The 22413-nt window shown below is 37.4% G+C and overlaps 1 protein-coding gene across 11 annotated transcripts in view; it reads left to right on the top strand.

The window, feature by feature from the left end:
• R3HDM1 (R3H domain containing 1) overlaps positions 1 to 22413 on the top strand; it is a 96716-nt gene that overhangs the window by 37889 nt on the left and 36414 nt on the right. For 9 of the 11 annotated variants that reach the window (XM_039342354.1, XM_039342353.1, XM_039342350.1 and 6 more), the window contains 6 exons: positions 9070 to 9111; positions 9608 to 9697; positions 15930 to 16041; positions 17185 to 17263; positions 21349 to 21408; positions 21490 to 21630. In XM_039342354.1, the coding sequence (XP_039198288.1) occupies positions 9070 to 9111; positions 9608 to 9697; positions 15930 to 16041; positions 17185 to 17263; positions 21349 to 21408; positions 21490 to 21630 (524 nt within the window). The remainder of the gene's footprint in view (positions 1 to 9069; positions 9112 to 9607; positions 9698 to 15929; positions 16042 to 17184; positions 17264 to 21348; positions 21409 to 21489; positions 21631 to 22413) is intronic. The other 2 variants (XM_039342356.1, XM_039342361.1) reach the window with 1 other exon arrangement.

Raw genomic sequence — 22413 nt, 5'->3', positions numbered from 1 at the left:
CAGGTCATTTTTTTTTAATTGAAAATTTTTAAAGTTTTACAATAAAATACTCCCCCCCTCCAACCCCCCCCTCACCCTCCCCCCTCCTTCCCAGAGCTGGATACAGGGTTAAAAACAACAAAAAATATACAGCTTAAATGAACATCAAGCAATTATACATACATCCAAAAAACAAAATTTTAAATACTTTAAGTCCAGTACATAAAAACAGAGATTCTAACCATTACCCTTAAACATAGGTTATTCAAAAGCTAAGTAATACTTTCTAATCTCATATTTATTCTGTATAAAATTCACCCATCTTTTCCACACCAAAATATATTTCTCTTGCGATTGGTCTTTCAGATAAGCCGAAATTTTTGCCATTTCAGATAAATATGAAACTTTAAGAAACCATTTTTCTAAAGTAGGCAAAGAGTCCTTCTTCCAATATTGCCCAATCAGCAACCTTGCCGCTGTAATTAAATTCAACATTAAAATAATTTCTTTATCATCACAGTCAACAATAATACCTAACAAAAACAATTGTGGTGTAAATTTTATCCTTCTATTAAAAATCCTCTGAATGTTCCACCAAAACTTAATCCAAAAAGCCTTTATATTTCTACATGACCACCAAATATGATAGTACGTTGCATCCAGACAACCACATCTCCAACATTTAGACTGCACATTTGGATACATACGAGACATCTTTTGTGGATCAAGGTGCCACCTGTAGAACATTTTATAAAAAATTTTTCGTAGATTTTGAGCTTGAGTAAATTTGACATTCCTCACCCAGATTATCTCCCATGTATCTAATAAAATCGGTTCATCAAAATTTTGAGCCCATTTAACCATACAATCTTTAACTAATTCTGTTTCTGAATCCAGTTCCACCAAAACACTATAAACTCTTTTTATATGAGTTCGACTTTGATCTTTAATTTGTTTCTTCAAATTCGCATCCTCCCTGATAAAACCCACTTTTTGATCTATTCTCCACCTTTCTAATAATTGCCTATACTGAAACCAAGAGTAATTAATATTTTCTTGCGCTAATTCGTCCATAGATTTTAATTGCCAATTATTCCCATCCCAATTAAGCAATTGTTTATAAGAAATACTATCCATTTTCACTCCTTTCCTTATCCCTTCTATTGCATGCCCTGGAATTCCCCACAACGGTATTCTAGAATCTGATCTATAACATTTCTTCCAAACAATAAAGCAATTCTTAAGATATGGGACTTAAAAACCCTATCCACCTTTTTATTATAAATTAAATACGCGTGCCATCCAAATAATAGATCCCATCCCTCCAAAAAAAGTATATTTAAATTTGTTAAGTTAATCCAATCACTAATCAATGTTAAAACCACCACATCATAATACAATTTCAAATTCGGCACCTTGAGTCCACCTCTCTCTCGAACATCTTGTATAATTTTAAGCTTTACTCTTGTTTTTTTCCCCACCCAAATAAATTTATTGATACCCTTCTGCCATTCTTCTAAATTTGACTCTTTCTTTAAAATAGGTATCATTTGAAACAAAAAAAGAAATTTTGGCAGAACATTCATTTGAATAATAGATCTATAATCCAATGAAATCAATTTTTGGTGTAAAAATCTATAAAACTGTTCTTGTTTTTGATTAGGAGCATACAAACCCACTATAAGCAATTTCTTACCATACATTCCCACTTCAATCATAACATATCTCCCTTAAGAATCAGAATCTATTAATACAGCTGATAAATTTTTCTTAACATAAATAACGACACCCCCTTTTTCCCCAGGAGCAGAAGATACAAAATGAGAACCTAATCGAGCATTAATGAAATATTTTTGATCCTTTGAAATAATATGGGTTTCCTGCAAACAACAATGTCATTATTATATTGCTTCAAATAATGAAATATTTTCTTCCTTTTCTGTGGAGAATTAAGGCCATTAACATTCCAGGTCAGGAGCTTTGCCATCTCCTCCATCTATTAGCCTAGAGAAGACTGCTTGAAGATCTACCATCGAAGACTGAACCAACGAAGATCTCTTAGGTCTTGCTCCTCCCACAGGCTCAGAAGCAAATTCTTGTGTAACTTCTTTAATTTCCTTCTTCTGTTGCTCCTTTTCTTTTCGTCTATGCGCTGCTCGGGTCATTCTCTGTTCTTTCATCTCAGACTGCTGTAACAACTCAGCCTGTAATTTTCCAGCTTTCATTGATACAGCATCTTCAGCCAACTGCTCTCCCTCCTTCACTTCCAGAGCTTTAAACATTATAGATGGTGATGAGTGTGCTCCCAGGACCGAAATATAAAACTCTCTTGCCTTAGAGACAGTATTAAGTCTATAACGTGTCCCCGCGTGACTCACCACAATTCCAATTGGAATATCCCATCTAAATGGCATCTGTCGCTTTTTAAGTTCATCTGATAAAAAAGCAAAGTCCTTTCTTCTTCTTAAAATCTTAGATGGAATCCCCTTTAAAATTATAACATCCTGAGCAGCAATCTGGAATCTCTTATTGTAAAATGCTTGTATAATTTCATTGCGTAAAGATCTTTTTCCAAAATAAATCACCACATCTCTTGGCAAATTTCTCTGCTTTGCGATCCACGAATTGACTCTAAATATTTTTTCAATTTCTCTGAATATCTCCTCTGGATCCCTCTCCAAAATCACAGCAATATCAGTTGCCACCACCTCTCTTAGATTTTCTTGCATATTTTCCCTCAAGCCCCTGATTCTTAAACCGAACTCCATCTCTCTGTACTGAGACATAACAATTTCATCCTGTAAGTTTCCACCGTTTTTTCCACACTTTCAACCCTATCCTCCAATGAATCCACTTTGTCTGCAACATCCTCAATACGAGAGTCCAGCTTTTCAACAACAGAAGCAAGTCCTTTCAAAGCCAATACTATATCCTCCCTCAAGATATTATTTCTCTCTACTAAAAGCTCCTTCATTTCTCCTCTAATTTGACATACAACATTTCCCATAACATCTTGAAGGTCTTTTACCGTGAGTGGTGGTACAGACGGAGAGGGTGGTGGTGATCTAGGTTTAGGTTCTTGTGCTGGTAATATTGCCGGAGAAGAAGCCACCTTAGGCACAGCAGAGGTTGCTTGACGCTCCAAAGCCATTTTAAAAAATTTTCCTCCTCCTCAAAAAAAATCCAAAAGACCAAAAAAAGGAAACAAAAAGAAAAAAAACCCTTTTCTATCTGTAAGAAGAAGAAATATTCCTCCTCTTACAAACACCCAAAGTCCCAAAAGGTTCTGAAACTATTATAACAAAAAAAAGAATAAAAAAGTAACAAAGTAACAAAACTCCTTTCACTTTTCTTCCGTGCGCTTAAAAAAAAAGGGAGAAGCCTCTCATCGCCATTTTACTTTCCCTCACTATAGGAAAAAATATATAATTCTTTAGAGTTAAAGTCCAAATAAAACATAAAAATACAATCCACTGATCAGCTCTGTCCGCTTCTAAGTCAACTCACCAGTTTACTTTAATTGCGGATGTGGGAGCGGTGTCTTGCTTTGTCCCAAAAACTACAAGGGACAAAGGCATCTGAGAAGCAGAGATACCCTGAACTCCGTGGGAGCTCACTCTTCACCCCCAAAAAAACACTTAGGGTTTCAGAGGCTCTACCACTATTCAGGGTAAAAAAAACTCACCTCTTTCCTTTCGCTCAGGAAAGAAGTTTCAAACCGCGGAACAGCTGATGTCTGCTGTCCTCGGCAGTTTTAACGCTGTCTCAGATGGACGGCTACAAAGTAGCCGCCATCGGCAACGCAGCGCCACCGGAAGCCCTACAACCAGGTCATTTTTTAAAAAAAGTTTCTTACTATGTGTGCCATGCCTAAGATAGTTATTAAAAATAAAATCCCATCTAACGCTGTGAGACAACTTCTGAATAAACAGAATTATAGTTCTCTCTGACTTTTAACATAGTAAGAATGTACACCTGATATCTTATTATTTAATAATATAAAGTCAATATTGGCAGTCTTCTTTGATCACTGTTGATATGTTCCTTTAGAAATTATAACTTTGAATTCTACAATATTTCATGATTTTTGATATTTCTATATTTTTTTTACTTGAGACAACAATAGAGGTACTTATGTTGTACTAATAGTTGGCATAAGTTGAATATAGCTTAATTATTTATGAATCGTTTAAGACAGGCTTTAACACAATTTCCCCAAGCATTCCAAAATAAATAAATAAACAAACAAACAAATAAATAAATATAATGTTCAGAGAAGACTGCCTATATTTGAGAAGCTTCAATGTTGGAGTGTGGCACTGTAGAGCATCTGTGATCAATAAATACCATCAAGGTATAAATTTGTCTTGTAACGATTGAAACCACTGCCATAAAGAAACAAATATGCTTTGCCTGGGGCATTTCTAATGTGAAAAGTGGCAGTATGGTGGCTCACGTGGTTAGGATACTGGGATGGAGGTTAGCAAGCCCATGTTCGAGACGGAGTGCTGCCATGGGGCAGGGTTGAGCTCCTGTCTTTCGCTCTAGCTCCTGCTGGGGACATGAAAGTAGGCCCCCAACTGGGCGTCCCATGGGCAGTGGTGATGTCACCGGCTAATCTTTACAACCCGAAAGTGCCTTAGTGATTCTGATACAAATGCCAGCAAGTAGTGGGAAAAGTGGTTATTAACTTATTTGGTCCTTTCACCTCTATTACTGTGGCACTTGGATATTTCTTTTGCCCAATCCTCTTTTTAACTAATGTGATAACACAGCATTCTTGTTAGGGAAAACTGTATTTCAGAGGTAATTTTCACTTGAGATGAAGAGCTCCAAAAGAAGCAATTATTCTTGCTTTTCAGTTTTCTGTTGATAGAAAAGTCCCTTCTTGATAGGGGAAATTATTTGCAAAGTGAAAAATGTAATTCCTCCTTCAAAATGCTGTGTTCCTTATATAAATTATACAGTTAGTGTAATGTGTTCCCTTGGTTAGTTGCTTTGGGCATAGAGATAGGTACATTGTGTATAAGACTGCTTGGAATAGAGTTATTTTTCTCTTTAAATGATGTCAACACTGGATGTTTTTTAACATAACTATATGCAAAAGGGACTGCTTAAGGTTGTGATAATGGATGGGCGCTGTGGCGTCAGGCAAGATACATTTTCAGTGATTCCATTTATTTTTTGACAGTGGTTATTGTTTTGAGCCATTATTTTTGGAGCTGCATTATTTGCTGCCTTGATGGCTAAAAACTATCTTTTCCCAAAAAAACAAGTACATAGAATAAAAATAATATTTAGGATTGGTTTTGAAACCTTGATTCTGAGTCTTGCAGTAATTGTGAGCTAGATATGCAGTGCTGTGTTCAAGTGATGGACTATATCATTTTGGTGAAGCAACCCCACGACTTAATAGCTATTTTGATGGTGGTTTGATGAGAACTTTTCTTGGTGAAGACAGCTGAAATCTAGATGGACACTTCTGAGAACTCTGGGCACTGAAAATCTGCATATCTGAAAGCAGCTAAGATGGAAAAACACTGTCTTATAAAAGCAAGGATGACCTGAAATTGTCTTTGTCTTTGTAAGAAGCTGTGAGATTGGTTCTAGAAAACTATGAAAACCTCATTTCTATGAGTCGAATGGGTTCTAATAGGCCCAGCAGAAGTGATTCAACCTGCAATCTGACTTTGCTTTTATTCAAAAAATAATAAATGATAAATAACCCTAAAGGTCTACTGAACTCATAACACTGTCTGCCACTTCTGGGCACAGAGATTCTTTCTAAATGCGTTTGCCTCTTATTAATGAAGGGTTTGTTTTTTTTTTTAAAAAAATTCTAATTCGCATCAATGATGTCTGGTGTTACAGCAGAATTTTTCCTTTTATATCCAAGTTGATATTTTTGTGCGATATGAATGCGTATGTGAATTCCTGAAGGGAGCTTGGTTCCCTGAGCTAATGAATCTTTCTCTTTTTTCCAGAATTTACTAGATTAATACCAATGTTTTTACATGTTTTTTCTTTAACTCGCGTTGATGTGGAAATAACATCGTATTGTCTTCTGCAGTCCCTCTCTAAAGCAAAGGATATCAAATAACCATTTTTGCATTTTCAGCTTTTAATCTAATTGATGTGGTCTACCCCAGGGAGTAAATGATTTTTTGTAGTCACTCCAGGCTAAATGACATCCCTTTGTTCGTTTGAATGTTCAAAGAGTATTGAAAATGGAACCAGTACTACCGTGCTTCCCTTAAAATAAGACCCAGCCAGAAAATAAGTTGTAGCATGATGTTTGAGGACACTCATAATATAAACCTTACACCAAAAATAAACCCCAGTTAAAATCATCAGCCAGACCGACACATTTAGTACCATATTTCCTTGAATATAAGCCCTAACCGGAAAATAAGCCCTAATGTGTCTTTTCTAGCAAAAATTAATGTAAGACCTGGTCTTATTTTCGAGAAAACATCGTATGAGACTTCTAAATTCATCTGCTTGTAATGGGACAGATTCGGTCAGTAGGAATATGACCCTTGTAGCAGATCACTGGCCTGATTTATATATTCAGTTTAAGCCACACTAAGACTGTGATTTAAAACAGTGGTTTGTAAACTATGTTTATGTCCTGTAAATTGTGGGGACCCAGGGATTTGTGGTTTATTCATTAAGCCACATTTTAACAAACCAATGTTAGGGAGAGCTGCACATTAAAGCAATTGTGAAATACGGAGACCAGGCTAGGAAACCAGATTGCTGACATGCACACTGAATAAATCCTTCACTTTCTCCTGTGTAGAGAGAAACTGGGGCTTTTGTTTGCTCCAATATCCATAGATCAAGAACATATTTGGCTTGATTTCCAGTAATAATTTTCATGTCGTCTATAAAAAAAATAGATTTGTTTTCAGCTACGTTTTAGGCATAGGGTTTTATATCATAAGCATACTGAAAATGTCAGCTTCTGTTTTCAGGCAGAGCCTGCTAACAATGCGTTAGATCAAATCAACTGTTAAATAGAGATGGAGTTGTTCCCTAGGTCAGAAGTCCCCAACTTTTTGGGCACCAGGGACCGGTTCCGTGGAGAGAGGTTTTTCCGCGGACTGGAGAGTGTGTGGTTTTGTGTGCTGCCTGCATCCCACAGATGGGGCTTTGCTTGTTTGTGTGGACCGGTTGCTGGCATGCCATGGACCGGTACTGGTCCACAGACTGGAGGTTGGGGACCCCTGCCCTAGGTCATTACCATCTGCCCTACTCAGGCCTTTTGTCCGCATCTCAAGCAACTGCTTGCTTGCTTGTTTTTATAGCTGGTGTGATTGGATTAAAACAAGCTTCCTGCTACTTCTACTTCCTTAGTTTTTCGGGAAACGGGGTCATCTGAAATGAGAGGAAGAGAAGGATGATAGAGCAACTAGAAGCTATGCATCTGTTTCAGTTCAATTTTTAAAACAGAATAAAATTTAATTATTAGAGACAGGGCCTTTGGGAGATGCCAAGAAGCATATCCAATATTTATGGACATTTGTTGCTGACTGCAGTATTAAACCATCAATCTTCATCTTATATAATGCAGATTTGAATGATGTGGCACAATATAAGTATAGTCCACCCAAGTAGGAAGCTATTCTTTTTATCTAGCATAAGAATCACAAACAATTTCTTTGTGGTTTTAATTATTCTGATGTCTTGAGATATCCTCTATCTCATTGCCTGCATGCTTGTGTGTGTTGAGTTTTTTAAAAAAAGATATAACCATATATGTTATGCTTAGGTAAGCATTTGTGTTTTTTTTCCTCTCTTTATTGTATACTGTAAAATTGCATGCCCACTCAGGAAAAATGTTCTGTGCTTCTTAGTTATTCTTTCAATGATCTTTGTGTGAACTAAAATAGAGGTTAATACCCAGGATTACTCAGCAAGCTTGCTGGCTACTTGGAGTTTTGATTAGCATTTCTTATTAACAAGCCTGCTTTAGTATTATCATTAACTCTTATGTGTGAGCAGATCAATAAGTATGGAAGGAGAATTAACAGATATTTATAGATTATCCATTAGAATACACATATGGAGAAAATCATGCCTAATTTTTGTTCTGTGGAAACCATTTCCCACTGTGGATCTAATACTTTCTTGAATAAGTGAGTGGGTTTCGACATTTTTATTTAGCAACTGCTAGGAACAGTGCTATTTCACATTGTTTCTGTGGAATTCAAGAGCGTATATATGACGTTTCCATATGTCTTTCCTTGCAAGCAATCTGAATTACAGAGGAAACAATTATAAGTGCTTAAAATTGCTTAGAAATATTATAGACAGTGCTTCAGTCTCTTCCCTTAGGAGTAGGAAAAGATATAATTGAATGGAGGACGGGGATTTTACGGTTCACGAAACGGAAGACACTTGAGAACATTTTTCATATTATGGTAGAACTGCTCTAAATCTCTAATTGTGCCTAATGGAGTAGCCTTTGCAGTAAATTTAACCTATCGAAGGATGGATTAGTTCAACACTTGTAAGCTCCCTAAAGATGGAGGTATCACTGAATAATAAAACGGAAGGAGATAAAAACAGTGTCTATTTTCCAGAAAGATGTAAAAGGTAAAAAAAAAGACCCAGTTCAATAGCAGCCTTGTCATTTAGAAACTGGACATTACCATGGTGGTTGGCACAGATGAGCAAATATTTTAAAATTTTAATTTCAGATAATTGTATCAGCCTCCTTACCTGTCAAAACCGAACAGGTAGAGAAGCAGGAGCCTTTTCTCCGTGGCTGGAATGTGTTCAGTCTCACAGACCATAACAATTTCTGAAGTCCACTAATTTTTCAGTGTCCAGGCAAAACTGTTGCCCAGGATTTGGCCTGGTGACACACACACACACACACACACACACACACACACACACCCCTAGCAAGCCTAATCTCAGTAGCGAGGTCTTAGATGTTCTTGCATTTCCTTGTGGGACGGATCATCCTGTAATTAACGGTCACCATGAAATTGCTTTTGTTCTACTGTGCACACCAAATGCCTTACCCAATCAGTACATGAAATTTAATGCAAATTCTCTTCTGTTGTGCTCACCATTCAGCGGCCAGTGCAGTCTTTTGGACAGACAGGAAAAAGGTCAAAGGTACAGTAGACGTGTGTGCTGTGCTGGCATGCTAAGGTAGTCTTCATATGCTTGACAGAAGCCTGGCTGTTTATTGAAAATTAGTTTTGTTCTTTCTTTCGTTGGCAACCAAAGTGTATTTTTTTCTGTTTTTTGGATTTATGATTTGCCTAACTGTTTGCTTTTGCTTGGCCTTTATATTTTTGGTGGCTTGATGTGGCTAGACAGAAAAAATAGTGCTGCTTTTTGCTGCTACCTCTTTTTTTCATTAACTGTAGTTTGCCTTTTGCTGATGTTGTGATGACTTCAAAGCTTAAATTGGCATCAGAGTTTTATTTCTATTTTTATTTTATTTTTTGCTTTTTTTAGGGTGTTTTTGCTCCCAAATAATGAATTACAGTGTGTTGAAAGTTGTTGGCATCCTTATGTAAGCAGTTCTGTTTTATAGCTGACCGCAAGATAACTAAAGTAAAACATCTGTGAACTGTAGTTTTTAATTATAAATACTTTTCTTTAGTCAAGTACAAAATTAAAGCTAGTTCGGAGCCTGGCTGTGTGTGAAGAATCTCCTCCACCTCCCACAGCTGAAATTTCGCAGGACATCCAGGTAAAAATAAAATAGTTCTGAGGTCTTTTACTTTCATTTTTGTTCTGTAAAAATGTTTGGGAATGATTTGAAGGATGGGAGTGGGATGCAAGAAGACAGTATTATTTGGAGCATGCTAGTGCATCTGTATAAATGTCAACAAACTGATGATTGAACTTTAAATATTTGACTGAACAATTGTAAAATATTTTAGCTGAGTACACATCTGCATTCATGTGCTATCCCGTGTGACTAACCCAAGATAATGAAAAAAAGTCTTCTCATTTGACTTCCTGATTGACTTTTACATTCAGTTGTGTGGTTTAAAAGATAATATACTTTGGAATATTTATGTCTGGGATTGGTATCAAAATGTGGCGCTACAACTTTAAAAAAAATAATTGCCTTACACAGTGCAGCAGCTTTAGAATTGAAGCAATGGTATCAGTCAGATTGAATTTCACATATGTTGTAATCGAACTTCCCTTGGCATTAGTATCAATTATAGTCCTTTTTTTTGTACATACATCATGCTAAGATTTATTTAGTTTTTCATTTACTATGCTGTATAGGCAAGGCATTGTGATTTTTAAACTGTGATTTATGGCAAGGGTTTCCAGTCTTGGCAACTTGCCTATGCTGGCTGGCGAATTCTGGCTGTGAAGTCCGCAAGTCTTAAAGTTGCCAAGATTGGGAACGCCTGATCCATTATGGCATAACACTGGGAACCTATACAGCATTTCACAAAAAGCAAAGTATAGTTTGCATGATATCTAAAGAAGAGTCCTACATATAAATCTGTTAAGATTGTGGCTGTTATCTGAGCAAATACATTTGTATCATAGACCTTTATTGCAGTTTTATTAAATACAAATTTGCATGTGTTCATTTTTTTTTCTTGTACCAAGTTGTATTAAGCCACTGACTATAAACTGATTGTTTTAACACAGGCTTCCAAATCCTGAAAGTGTTAAGACTTGTGTATATTCTTTTTATTCGAATAGCTTCACTATCAGAATTAATTTATTTTTTCTATCCAGTATTAAATTAGAATGGTGATAGTTGGCAGAGTAATATGGAAAACTGGATGTCATATGCTTTTATAATGTGCATTTGTTTATTTTAATATTATGTTTATGAAGAATATGTAGGATTCATTTAAAAGAGCAGAACAGCATTTTTAGTATTTAAGTGCTGTGTCAGATAAATAATTGCAGATGTTAGAAAATTATTTTAACTAAATGAAGTATAATAAAAAAGATTACACTGGGTTAACCTTGTTGAGATTCATCTGATTATTGAAGAGATGTTAATTTTGACTGAGCAAGAGGTTCTCAGAAGCCATCTGGAAATAGGACTTTTGAAATCTCATTTTATTTGGCAGGATAATAATTTTGATTCCCAGGATTAATTTTTCACATGCCTAGAAATAATTTTAAGATTAAATATTGAGTGACCTGCCATCCAATCTAGTGGCCTGAATGATCAACCGATAGTGTGTTTATTTTCCTTAGCAGTAAAATGAAATATAGCCATATTGGAATGCAGTTGTGCTTTATTTATTTTAATCGGTATTGCTTCAGGGTAATTATGTAGAAAATGCATACTCATATATTTTTTGAACCTCATCCTTAAGTTTATTTCTACTTCCAGTAAAGCAAGAGTACTTATAGAACTACCATTTCCTATGCCAGTGATGGCGAACCTATGGCACACGTGCCAGAGGCGGCACTCGGAGCCCTCTCTGTGGGCACACGTGCCGTTGCCCCAGCCTCGCCTCCTCCCACAACCCCCTCCTCACCAGCAGCCCCCCGGGAGGAGAGTCGCCCCCCGAGCATGGCCCACACGGAGCAGCACATGGCAGTCAGGCTGCGTAGACAAGACCCTGCCCTCATGCCCCATCCCGCACAGTTGATGCTGCGGGGTGCGGGCAGAGGGCATGGCCGCCATGGCGCTGCTAGGCTGCCTGGGCGATCTGCAGTGGGCCCTGGAGGCAGTGAGTGGCCCTGCGGGCAGGTAGGGTGGGGGACAGGGTGGAGGCGGAGCAGAGGCGGGGCAGGCAGTGGAGCAGGGGTGGGGCCAGTTTTTGGGCACTCAGTCTCTAAAAGGTTCGCCACCACTGTCCTATGCTATTCATTTATATCACCCTTCCACAACCAGGTCCCCTGCAGCTTAGGGTAGATTTCAGGTTCCAGAATGATCAGCAGTGGCTAACTTGGTCAAGAATTCTGGAAGTTAGTCTTCATCATAGGAAGATTCCATGTTTGATGCAACTGATAATCAGTCGTATAGAATGATTTGATTTCTAAATGGTTCCTGATGTTTCATATGTTTCTATATTGGGTTTTAACTTTTTTTTTTTAAATTGGATCGTTTTAGCTATTATAAGCTGCCAGAATCATTTAGGCAAATTTATCTAGTTCCTTCTAGTCTTATTATATTTCTTCTTTAAAATGATGTGGTCCCTTCAAATGTACATCCCTAATCACCGGGACCTGTAATATACTGTGCCTTCCTGTCCTGTTGGGCCAGGTAGATGCAATAGGGGAGAGCCTGTCTTTCAAATAGCTTGGCCTCAAGCCACGTAGGTTTTTAAAGGTGATAATCAGCATCTTGAATTGCATCTGGAAGCAGATTAGTAGCCAGGATAGCTCCTGCAATATGGTTTGTACCACCTTGGACTGAAAGACAGCATATAGATTTCCTCTGTGAAAACAGCAGACTTGGACATTCATCCTTTTAGCATATAACTATGACCACATTTAAATGAGATAAGCTTCCTCTTTAGGTTCTTGATGTCATCCTGGTGTCTGTCTTTCTGCCAGTTAGAAATTGGGTTTGCTTTCCAGCTATTTCCTTACAAATAAGGTACTCTACCTTGGAATATTTATTAAATATTAAATACAGATTCTGATCAGTAAAAATTAGTATTTATTTTTTTCTAGAGGAAGCCAGATTATGAAAAGTTTGGATGATCATTTTAAGTTCCAGTGGCTGCTTTTCTAGAGAACCAAGTAAAGGGAATCCTTTTGCTGTTTGTATGCAGCTATGATGCCTTACTGTAAAAATGTTTTGACAGCCGTGATGCAATAGACTAGAAATTTTAGATCATGAGATTCCCAGTGAATCTTAATGTTTGTGTACATTGGCTGTGCAATTTCTTCTCATTCTGCATTTTAGTTTCCAAATTCTAAATTGATGCTACAGCACACAATCTTAGGACATATATCATTAAAATGCAACTATGTCAGTTTGGATATGAAAATGTGGACAAAATGAAATGCTTTGACATCACATGGAAGAAATTTAGGGGGGAGGAGTTGGTCAAAATTGAGACCTTTGTCTGTTGTCTTTTTACAAAATTTTGGAAAATCACTTAATGTGATGGACTTATGGCAGTTTATATAAAGTCTTTTGACTTGCTGGGTATTTGACTCTGTAAAGCAGCGGTTCTCAACTTATGGGTTGCAACCCCATTTGGGGTCGATCGACCATTTCACGGGGGTCGCCAAGCAAGGCAGTCCGCCATTTTTTTCCCCTTTTCAGGCGGGTGCCTTACCTCCCTTGGGCTGGGCCAGCTGGTGGCCCAGCCGGTGGTTGGCCTGCTCCGTCTCTGCCACTTGCCAGCTACGCCTCGGCCGGCGCAGGGGGCGGCACCACACATGCGCAGTGCTCCCGGGCAGGGAAAGTCCTTGACTTACGACCGGTTTAGTCCTCGACTTACGACTGGTTTAGTCCTCGACTTACGACCGGTTGGGGGGTCGCGGCATAAAAAAGATTGAGAACCACTGCTGTAAAGGAACAAAAAAGGCTGTGAAGTAGAAAGTTGTGACAAAGCAAAACTGTTCGTGTAATCTTTAAACATAGTATTGTCTTCAGTCACCCATCTGGCTTATCATCATGGTTTATTTCTTATTATTTCTTGTTTACACATGATAACCATAATTTGAATAAAGCAAAACTAACCTAAATCTCCTCCCAGCTAAATACAAGGAGGAGGGCAAAATGTGGGCATCTGTACATTCAAGACATCTTAATATCTTTACTAGGTATCAAAGCAATAAGATACTAAATAATGAGTGGTTGTAGCCTATTCTTTATTAGCTGATTAATATTTGTGCAGATATTTTTAGAGATTAATATTTTGTAGAGCTAGTTCCACAATAAGGTGTGATGCTTGCATGGGGAGTTCCTGGCTTATGGACGGAGTGAATTACCTCTTCCATAAATTTGACTGGGAGCTAAATCATTTCTAAAACATACTAATTATTGCCTTCCCAAATGCTTTTCTTGTGCATCATGACATTTGTAATTTTATTATGATCAGTCTTTAAAAATGCTCTTCAGTGTTGGTTTTGGTTTCATTCAATTTCATGTATGGGTGTAAGATTCAAAAAACTTTCTCAACTTGAATGCATTATCTCTGGTGATAGCACTGACTCTTAATCAAAAGATGCTGGAAACTGAAGATATTATTTTATTATTCTGTTGTTAACATATGCATTAACAGATTTCATTTGTAGGTTGTAATCACTTTTTCTTAAAACAGATATCAGGTGACACAAAAATCAAAGTTGGCTCTGGGGTGGCAAAGTTCTACCTAGAAAAGCTCTGGGATAAATAAAACCATTAAAATATTATAAGTTAAGAATGTAGCCAATTATCTCAAGATAAAAATATGTTTAATCATGCAATGAAATACATTTTGAAACTGATGTAGCATGTTGCTTAACTACTTCTATTTCATTTACTTATTTGAAAACAACAAAAAGGCAAAAGAACAGATCTGTGTAAGCGAATCCTTATTTTTATAGCCTGTACCCACTCTGGTCTGAAGTAAGGGATTACAGGATTGGAAAAAGGGAGGTTATCTTGGTTATTGTACTTATTTTCTCAGTGCAGAATCATTTTCAATTCTAGAAAGTATGGATCTTTGCCATCCACACAACTCCTCAATTTGTTTAACTTAAATGCTAGGCGTGAGACTGATTTTTGCAAAAACTTTGTCTTGTACAATAATGTAAAATATAATAATATAAAAAGCTCAGATAATTGGAAGAAATTAACTAGCAAACATACATACAAAAATCATTGTTAGATAAGAAAAAAAAATCACTGCCTCTGAAGCTTAAATTACTTTTCTTACACGTGGAGGCTTGCAGTTCAGTCTTACACAAAGCATATTCCCATTGAGCTAGATTTTATAAAATATGGAAGAGAAAACAGTGCACAAATTCAGCTCAATGGGACTGTACTTCTTGTTGAGTTAGAGTTAAATTATTAAGGTTGATTTTGTTTTGTGAGATACTGCAACTTAAACAACATACCAAGGATATTTCAAAGTGATTTGCATCTTATTACTAAGCGTTGTTTAGTGTTGGCATTGGAATACACCCTGGAGATGGACCAAACCCAAGGAAACCATCTGGTTCCTAGACATCTTCTTTGCCAGGGAATTTAGATTTACTTTTCATGAAAGCTGGTTTATTGTTTATGAATGAAGATTAAAAACAAATTCTGGTTAGTGATTAGATATGCCTAGTTCAAATTAATCAGCCTTTGTGTGTGTGTGTATGTGTGTGTGTGCGCGCGCGCGCATGTGTGCCTTTGAGTCAGTTTTGATGATCACTACCTGGTCTAGTCCCTGCAGTTTTCTTGGCAAGGTTTTTCTGAAATGATTTGCCATTGCCTCCTTCCTAGGGCTGAGAGAGAGTGACTGGCCCAGGGTCACCCAGCTGGCTTTGGGAATCCTGATTTTTAGCCTGATGCTTTAACCACTTCAGCAAACTTGCTCTCAGTTGGCTTATAATCATGGTTTATTTCTTGTTCACACATGATAAAACAAAACTAATCTTACCTAAATCTCCTCCCAGCTAAATGCAAAGAGGTGTGGGAGTCTGTACCTTCAAAACATTGATTGTGGTTCTTAAGGTTCACCTGGCTCCCATTAAGCTGTTGTTCAAATATTGCATGGAAGCTGGCTTTCTTTGAAAAGTTAGCTTGGGGGTAATTTTATAGGAAATAATAGCAGTATTGTTTCTTGAATCATTTGCCCATTTCCCAGGCATATGAACATAAGGGAGTTGTATTTTAAGAGGCTCAAAATCCGTTATTTCAGATTGGCCTTTCAGTTTGCAGCCAAATGTCAGGGTTTTCGTTGATGTTATGCCTGTAGACTACTTAAACAGACACCATTTTCTTTACAGGATACCTTTCTTGGGGGAAAAATTGTTAATTTTCAACTTTTCAACAGGAAAAAAATCAGATCCAGTTAACACAGTTATTTGAAAAGGAAGAGAAACCCTCGAAAGATGAAGCTGAAAAGGAGAAGTCTGATAAATTACCCAGGAAAATGTTATCAAGAGGTTTGCTATACATTCTCCTCTTCTTAAATTACCGGTACATGATTTGGGCCATAGGTTTAAAAAACCTTCAGGTTGCTAGTATTTATCATAATGCCTCTTCTTTATATATTGGTAAGTTTATTCTCGGAAGAATCTCCCAGAGATGCCTAATTAGTACTGAAAGTATATAATCCCCTTATCTTCATGTCAAATAGAGAGTTGGTTTAGCTGAGCAGTTAGGCTATCTTAGACCCAGTTTTCTCTGGGAATTGCATGCTCAAAAGTAATGGGAGTGTGCTAGGAAGGACTCACTGGAGAAGAGCCTAATGCTGGGAAAGATTGAGGGCAACAAAAGAATGGGACGACAGAGAATGAGGGGGCTGGATGGAGTCACTGAAGCAGTAAGCTTGAGCTTAAATGAACCCCAGAAGATGGTAAAGGACAGGAAGGCCTGGAAGAAGTTTGTCCGTGGGGTCATGATGGGTCGGACACGACTTCGCAACTAACAACAACAATTTAAAAAGGAAGACATGCAAACTCAGAACACTAGCATATCATGTATATAAGATTTCTGATGTGAGACGTTTTTGAAATGTGATCTTTTGGGAGGTAGAAATGTCAATATTAATGAATTTCACACATTGGCTTAAGTGGGTTTTTTTTCTTTCAGTAAGATTAGTGCTCATATGTTTTACTTCAAACTTCCTTCCCGAGTAGGGTGAGCACCTTGTGGCTCAGGACAACATACAGGTCATATTCCACTGTTGCAACTTTGGGAATATTGTTGAAAACCAACAGACTGTTTTACCACTACTCTGAAATGCAAAACGCATGAATATTGCAGAATAAACCCTAAAATGGGCCTGACATAAATGAAATAAAATAGACCCATTCTCCTGGCCTGCTCACTTGTTTTACAGTCCTTTACCATCCGAAGGATTGAGAGATCTATAAGATAGGGAGGCAAAAGTAAGAGAGATTTTCTCCCTCCCCCCTCACATTTTCTGTTGATAAAGAAGCAGTCAACTATCCAAGCCAGGGTGACATTAAACTTTCAGACTTTGTCATCCTAGCTGCTATTGTGTAAACTTAAAATATTAATGGCTTGGTTTCATTGAAAGAATTAACGCGTTCTCCGTAACTGTGGATTTATTTTTCTTTTAGATTCTAGTCAAGAGTATACAGATTCAACTGGTATAGATCTACACGAGTTTTTAGTTAATACATTGAAAAACAATCCCAGGTAAACAAGTGTCAATGATGTTGTTCATGTTGAAATGAATGTATATATTATTTACAGAATTTCTTACTCATTTTCTTTTGGTCTATTTGTACATTTTGCTCTATTATTGGATAGTTTATTAAAAACCTTTGAAGTCATATTGTTCTGCACATTCTTTTTCAAACTGATGGAGCCTCTAATATTATTTTTATTCTACCTTTTGATGCATTCATAAGGCTCTCTTGGTTGTGCATAGGAAAGCACTGTTAAATACAGGAATGCTTTCAGAAATCTTTTTAGTTGAGGTTTAGTTTAGCTTATGCAAGCATGAGCTACAGTAACCATATTTAGAATTCACACCAAATTATGTGAGCACAACAAGAACAAAGTCACAAGAGAAGGTGCTGATTCTTTGCTTCTTGTATAGTTGTGAGAAAGAGTCTGGGAGCTTTTTATTCAATTTTACATGAACTGCAGTTTGCATCAGAAATTATGATCAATATTGTGTTGACAATTGTGGGAAATAGCTTTAAACAGAAATGTATGATATTAGTTTTTTTTTTTTCTAATGTTAGGTAAAATCAGTTGCCATGACTGCATTCAAAGGCAGCAATTGTGGTTGGCTGCAAACTTGCCTGGAGCATGTTATTTTTTTCCCCTTTGAAACAGTGCAGCTACAAATCATTGCCTGCCTATGGTTTGTTGATATGGTAACATGATAGGTTGATGACTCATCCAAAGACAGCAGTATAACTTCTTGCAAAAAGAAGCAGCTAGAGCAGACATGTCAAACACAAGGCCCAGGGACCAGATGCGGCCTGCGAAGTGGTTTCATGTGACCCACAAAGCCATACTAGAAACAGTGACGGCTGGGAGCCAATGTACAATTTTGTGATGGCTATCTATGCTGAAACATATTCAGTCTTAGCTCCACAAGGCCGTCTGGAAACAGCGAGGAACCAGCCCTTGCTGCATTGGCCCCGCCCCCTGGGTGCATGCATCGCCTGGAAGTGGCCAGCAAATGGCCCTAGCCTACTTCACATATCCGGCTTGATGGGCTCCAGGGGAGGGGTTTTGGAAGGCAGTGGGGCGGTCTTCTCACAGTACCAAGAGGCTGAGCCCCCGCAAACACCCTTGACGCAAACGATGTAGAGCTAGCCATGCCCACCCAGTAGGCCTCACCCACCCTGGCCACACCCACCTGCCCCTCCCCGAGAGCAACCACAATGTTGATGCAGCCCTCAATGAAATTGAATTTGACACCCCTGAGGTAGAGGTAGAATTCAGAATAAACTAAAGCTATAAATTCAATTCCTTGCTTCTCTCAGAGGAAACCACTATGTTGCATTGAGATAAGATAGCAACCACACAAAATAAGGCCCAGTACCTGGCGACAGACCACCGCAGATATCTGAACTTAAGCAATTCACTAGAATCCTGTGTCTATGCAGCTTGTTCTTCTCAAAGTAATCTTGAGTTCAGGAAGAGACAATACTGACAACTTCCAAATATCTTGGACTCTTACTCCTAATCTACCCTTTATCTTCGCCAAGGGGGGGGAAGATGTTCTCTAGTCTAGTATATCTAGATGGCATTAAATTCCTCGTTCCTGGCTAGTGAGATAGACAAGAATACTTGCTTTCCTTTTGGAGGTGTTTGATTGATTTAATAGCTTTTTTTTTTTAACTTCCTTGGTATATTCAGAAACCAATCAATTTGCCTTTTTTCTTTTTTTAAGTACACCTCTAGTTTATCTGTCATTTGTTTCCATGTTTTGGATGCCATGGAATTTAGAAAGGAATTCTGGGCATTTTGAAGTGTTTATATATGATACAGCTACCTATATGAGCTGTGGGGGTGCAGTGGCTAGAATGCAGTGTTGCAGACTAACTCTGCATTCCACTGCTAGGAGTTTGATTCTGACCCTCTCAAGGTTGACTCAGCCTTTCATCCTTCTGACGCTGGTAAAATGAAGACCCAGATTGTTGGGGGGCAATAGGCTGACTCTAAACCGCTTAGAGAGAGCTGTAAAGCACTATGAAATGGTACATACGTTTTAAGTGCTATTGCTATTGCTACCTGAGAGGAAAACTGCTTTGAATTTAACTCAGTAGTGGCCACCTTCCTGAAAGAGATTTAAAAAAATTTTTTAGACAAAACCCATCTTCTCCATCTTGTCAACTTTGGAGTTGCTGAAAGCAATCTTAGCATATCTGCCCCATATAATAAATCGGTGACTGTGATGTGTGTGTCATCTATTTATGCTCATATAGTATACATATCATTCAGAACCCATATGCCAAAAAGTTTAGGGCCAAGACAAACACATACACATTAAATGATTTAATAATTGCTAATTAAAATTATTTACCTGTAAAATAATTGCACAGCAACCAAACAGACAACAAGTACAGACTTCAATGGATACTTAAGACTGCAGAAAAAAACAATTGGAACTAGCCTGCCTTCCATTGAGGATCTGTATACTGCACAAACCAGAAAGAGGATTGAGAAAGTATCTACAGACCCCTCACATCCTGGATATGATCTATTACAACTTTCCCCTCAGGATGCTGCTTTAAAGCATTGCATGCCAAAACAATCAGACACAAAGATAGTTCCCCCCTCCCCCCGGTGCCATCACTCTGCTGAACACTTCATTCCCACAGCACTGTCTCATTTCTTTTTATCTTTGTATCTTCCCTACTATCTTCTCCTATTGGTATCTTGTGATTTATCAATTGTTTGTAATGATTAATCATTGTAATTATGATCTATGATCTAATAATTGCTGTTTGTATGTACACTGTGAGCTTATGCACCGGAGACAAATTCCTTGTGTGTCTAATCACACTTGGCCAATAAAGAAGTCTAGTCTAGTCTAGTCTAGTCTAGTCACCTTACACTTCATCTGTTTATAGCAAATTTTCTGTTTCTCACACACAACTATCCTTACCCATTCAGATATTCATGCTTTGCAATCAGTGCTATTATAATTTGATTTTATTTGATTGATTGATTTGTATCTCACCTTTATTATTTTTACAAATAACTCAAGATGGGAACAAATCCAATATACCTTCCACCTCCTATTTTGCACTTTTACTCATTATTTAAAGGAAAAAAACCCTTCTCTTTCCAAACAATTTTTGCCTATTGCTTTTCTGTGCCATAAAACGATAAACATTCTTGTGGTCAAAATTTACTTTTTGCAGATTTCAAGGTTACCATAGCTCAATACATAGACTTCTTATTCTAATGCCAGGGTTTAATTAACCTTTAATTAATCTGAACCGAAAATGAGTTACATTAATTTTTCCTGATGGTTTCTCTCTCCCCCCCTCCCAGACACACATCAAGAGTGATACAATATATACCATAAATTAATTTCTTATTTAGGTACAGTCCTTAGGATAAGGACTGCTTCTCATAAGGCTAAAGGGCTTATGCTCTTAATATGCAATTCTACATCATTTGAGCCTATGTCCCATTTTGTTCAACTATACTTACTTATTTTAAGAACTATAAGGCTAACCAAACAATGTGATTATCATGGCATACTTTTAAAAAAACCCTCAAAATAAAAAATATCTCATTAAATATGCAATATGTAAATATAAAATGGCGACCAAGTAACATAGCAACAGTACTCATTGTCAGAAGATTCAGTGAAATCTCTCTGTACATTTGTTTAATAAGCATTCATTTACACAAGATACAGTTACAGTTGACAGAATGGGGTTAATCAAGGGGATCTTGTTTTATCCCCCCACATTCTGGTGAATTAGTCCGACTAGCCCAAAGTGGCAAAAATATTCACAACTGAGCAGTCATTAAAGTCCTTAGGAAAAAAAATAGTGATAATTTATCTTAACTTGGTCAAGACAAAACAATGCAGATTATTCCTAAGCCACCTAAGCTATTTGAAATCAAAGGAGGTGCTAAGTACTGTCCAATCATTAATATTGTTGGGTTTTTCCTCAGCAGACACTTGGTATAATTCTTTTAATATGGAGAATATACTGATTTAATATGTTTACAGGCTCTGAAAGTATGTCCTACTTTACTCTTTCCCCCGCTAACGAATGTTACATTTTGCCTTCCAGGGACAGAATGATGCTGCTGAAATTAGAACAGGAAATCTTAGATTTCATTGGGAATAATGAGTAAGTGTCATTGGACTATGTATAATTATAGGAGATGACCTGAGGCTTATGTCAGCCTAAAAAGTACTTGCTTCTTTTCAGAATCCCACGAAAAAAATTCCCCCCAATGACCTCGTACCATAGAATGTTATTGCACAGAGTAGCTGCTTATTTCGGCCTGGAACACAACGTGGACCAGAGTGGGAAGTCGGTGATCGTGAATAAAACGAGCAGTACCAGAATGTAAGTTGCTGTTCTTTTTTTAAATATTATTTACTTACTTTGTTTGTTCGTTTGTCATTGAGTTGAGTTCCATCAGTAATGGATGTTTGAGTTTATGACTAAGGCAGGATAATTACAGTATCTCTGCATGAATTATCCTTAATTCTGTAAAAATCACAATTACAGAATTTTCTTTTGGATTTGGAGAAAGAAAGAAAAAAAATCTATCCATTATACCTCTTAAAAATATATCCTGTTTTCATTGTGTAAAAAAAAAATTTATTTCTGAGTTACAGTAATTTGCTTCTAGAAAAAGACATATTTCTTTGGGGGGAAAAAAAACTCCAGCATATGAACTGGCTATCACAATAGAGGAAGAAGTTTTGCCTCTGTCTTTTTTTTTTTTTTTTAATTAGCTAAATTGGACTTTGCAGAAAAGCAGAATCTGGTAATTACTGACTACTTGGAGTGATTCCATTTTAGTACTCCATTAATTGTGTCGTATTTCAATACACAACCCTTCCTCCTCCCCCCCTTGCTTAGTTGGAGAAATAAACTAGGGCAGTGTTTCCCAAACTTGACAATTTTAAGGCATGAGGACTTCAACTCCCAGAATTCCACAGTCAGCAATGCTGGCTATGGAATTCTGGGAGTTGAAGTCCACATGCCTTAAAATTGTCAAGTTTGGGAAACACTGAACTAGGGGACCAAAAGTTCTATTTAAAATTTAATGTAACCAGATGCAGTGGATAACTGCATCCATTCGTTAAACCCTCTGCCTGAGATGGTTTGGGAACAGCATTG

This window comes from Crotalus tigris, unplaced genomic scaffold (assembly GCF_016545835.1).
Source record: "Crotalus tigris isolate CLP2741 ecotype Arizona unplaced genomic scaffold, ASM1654583v1 scf7180000017790.654992, whole genome shotgun sequence".
Taxonomy (NCBI): Eukaryota; Metazoa; Chordata; class Lepidosauria; order Squamata; family Viperidae; genus Crotalus; species Crotalus tigris.
This window is presented reverse-complemented; position numbering and strand designations above follow the sequence as displayed.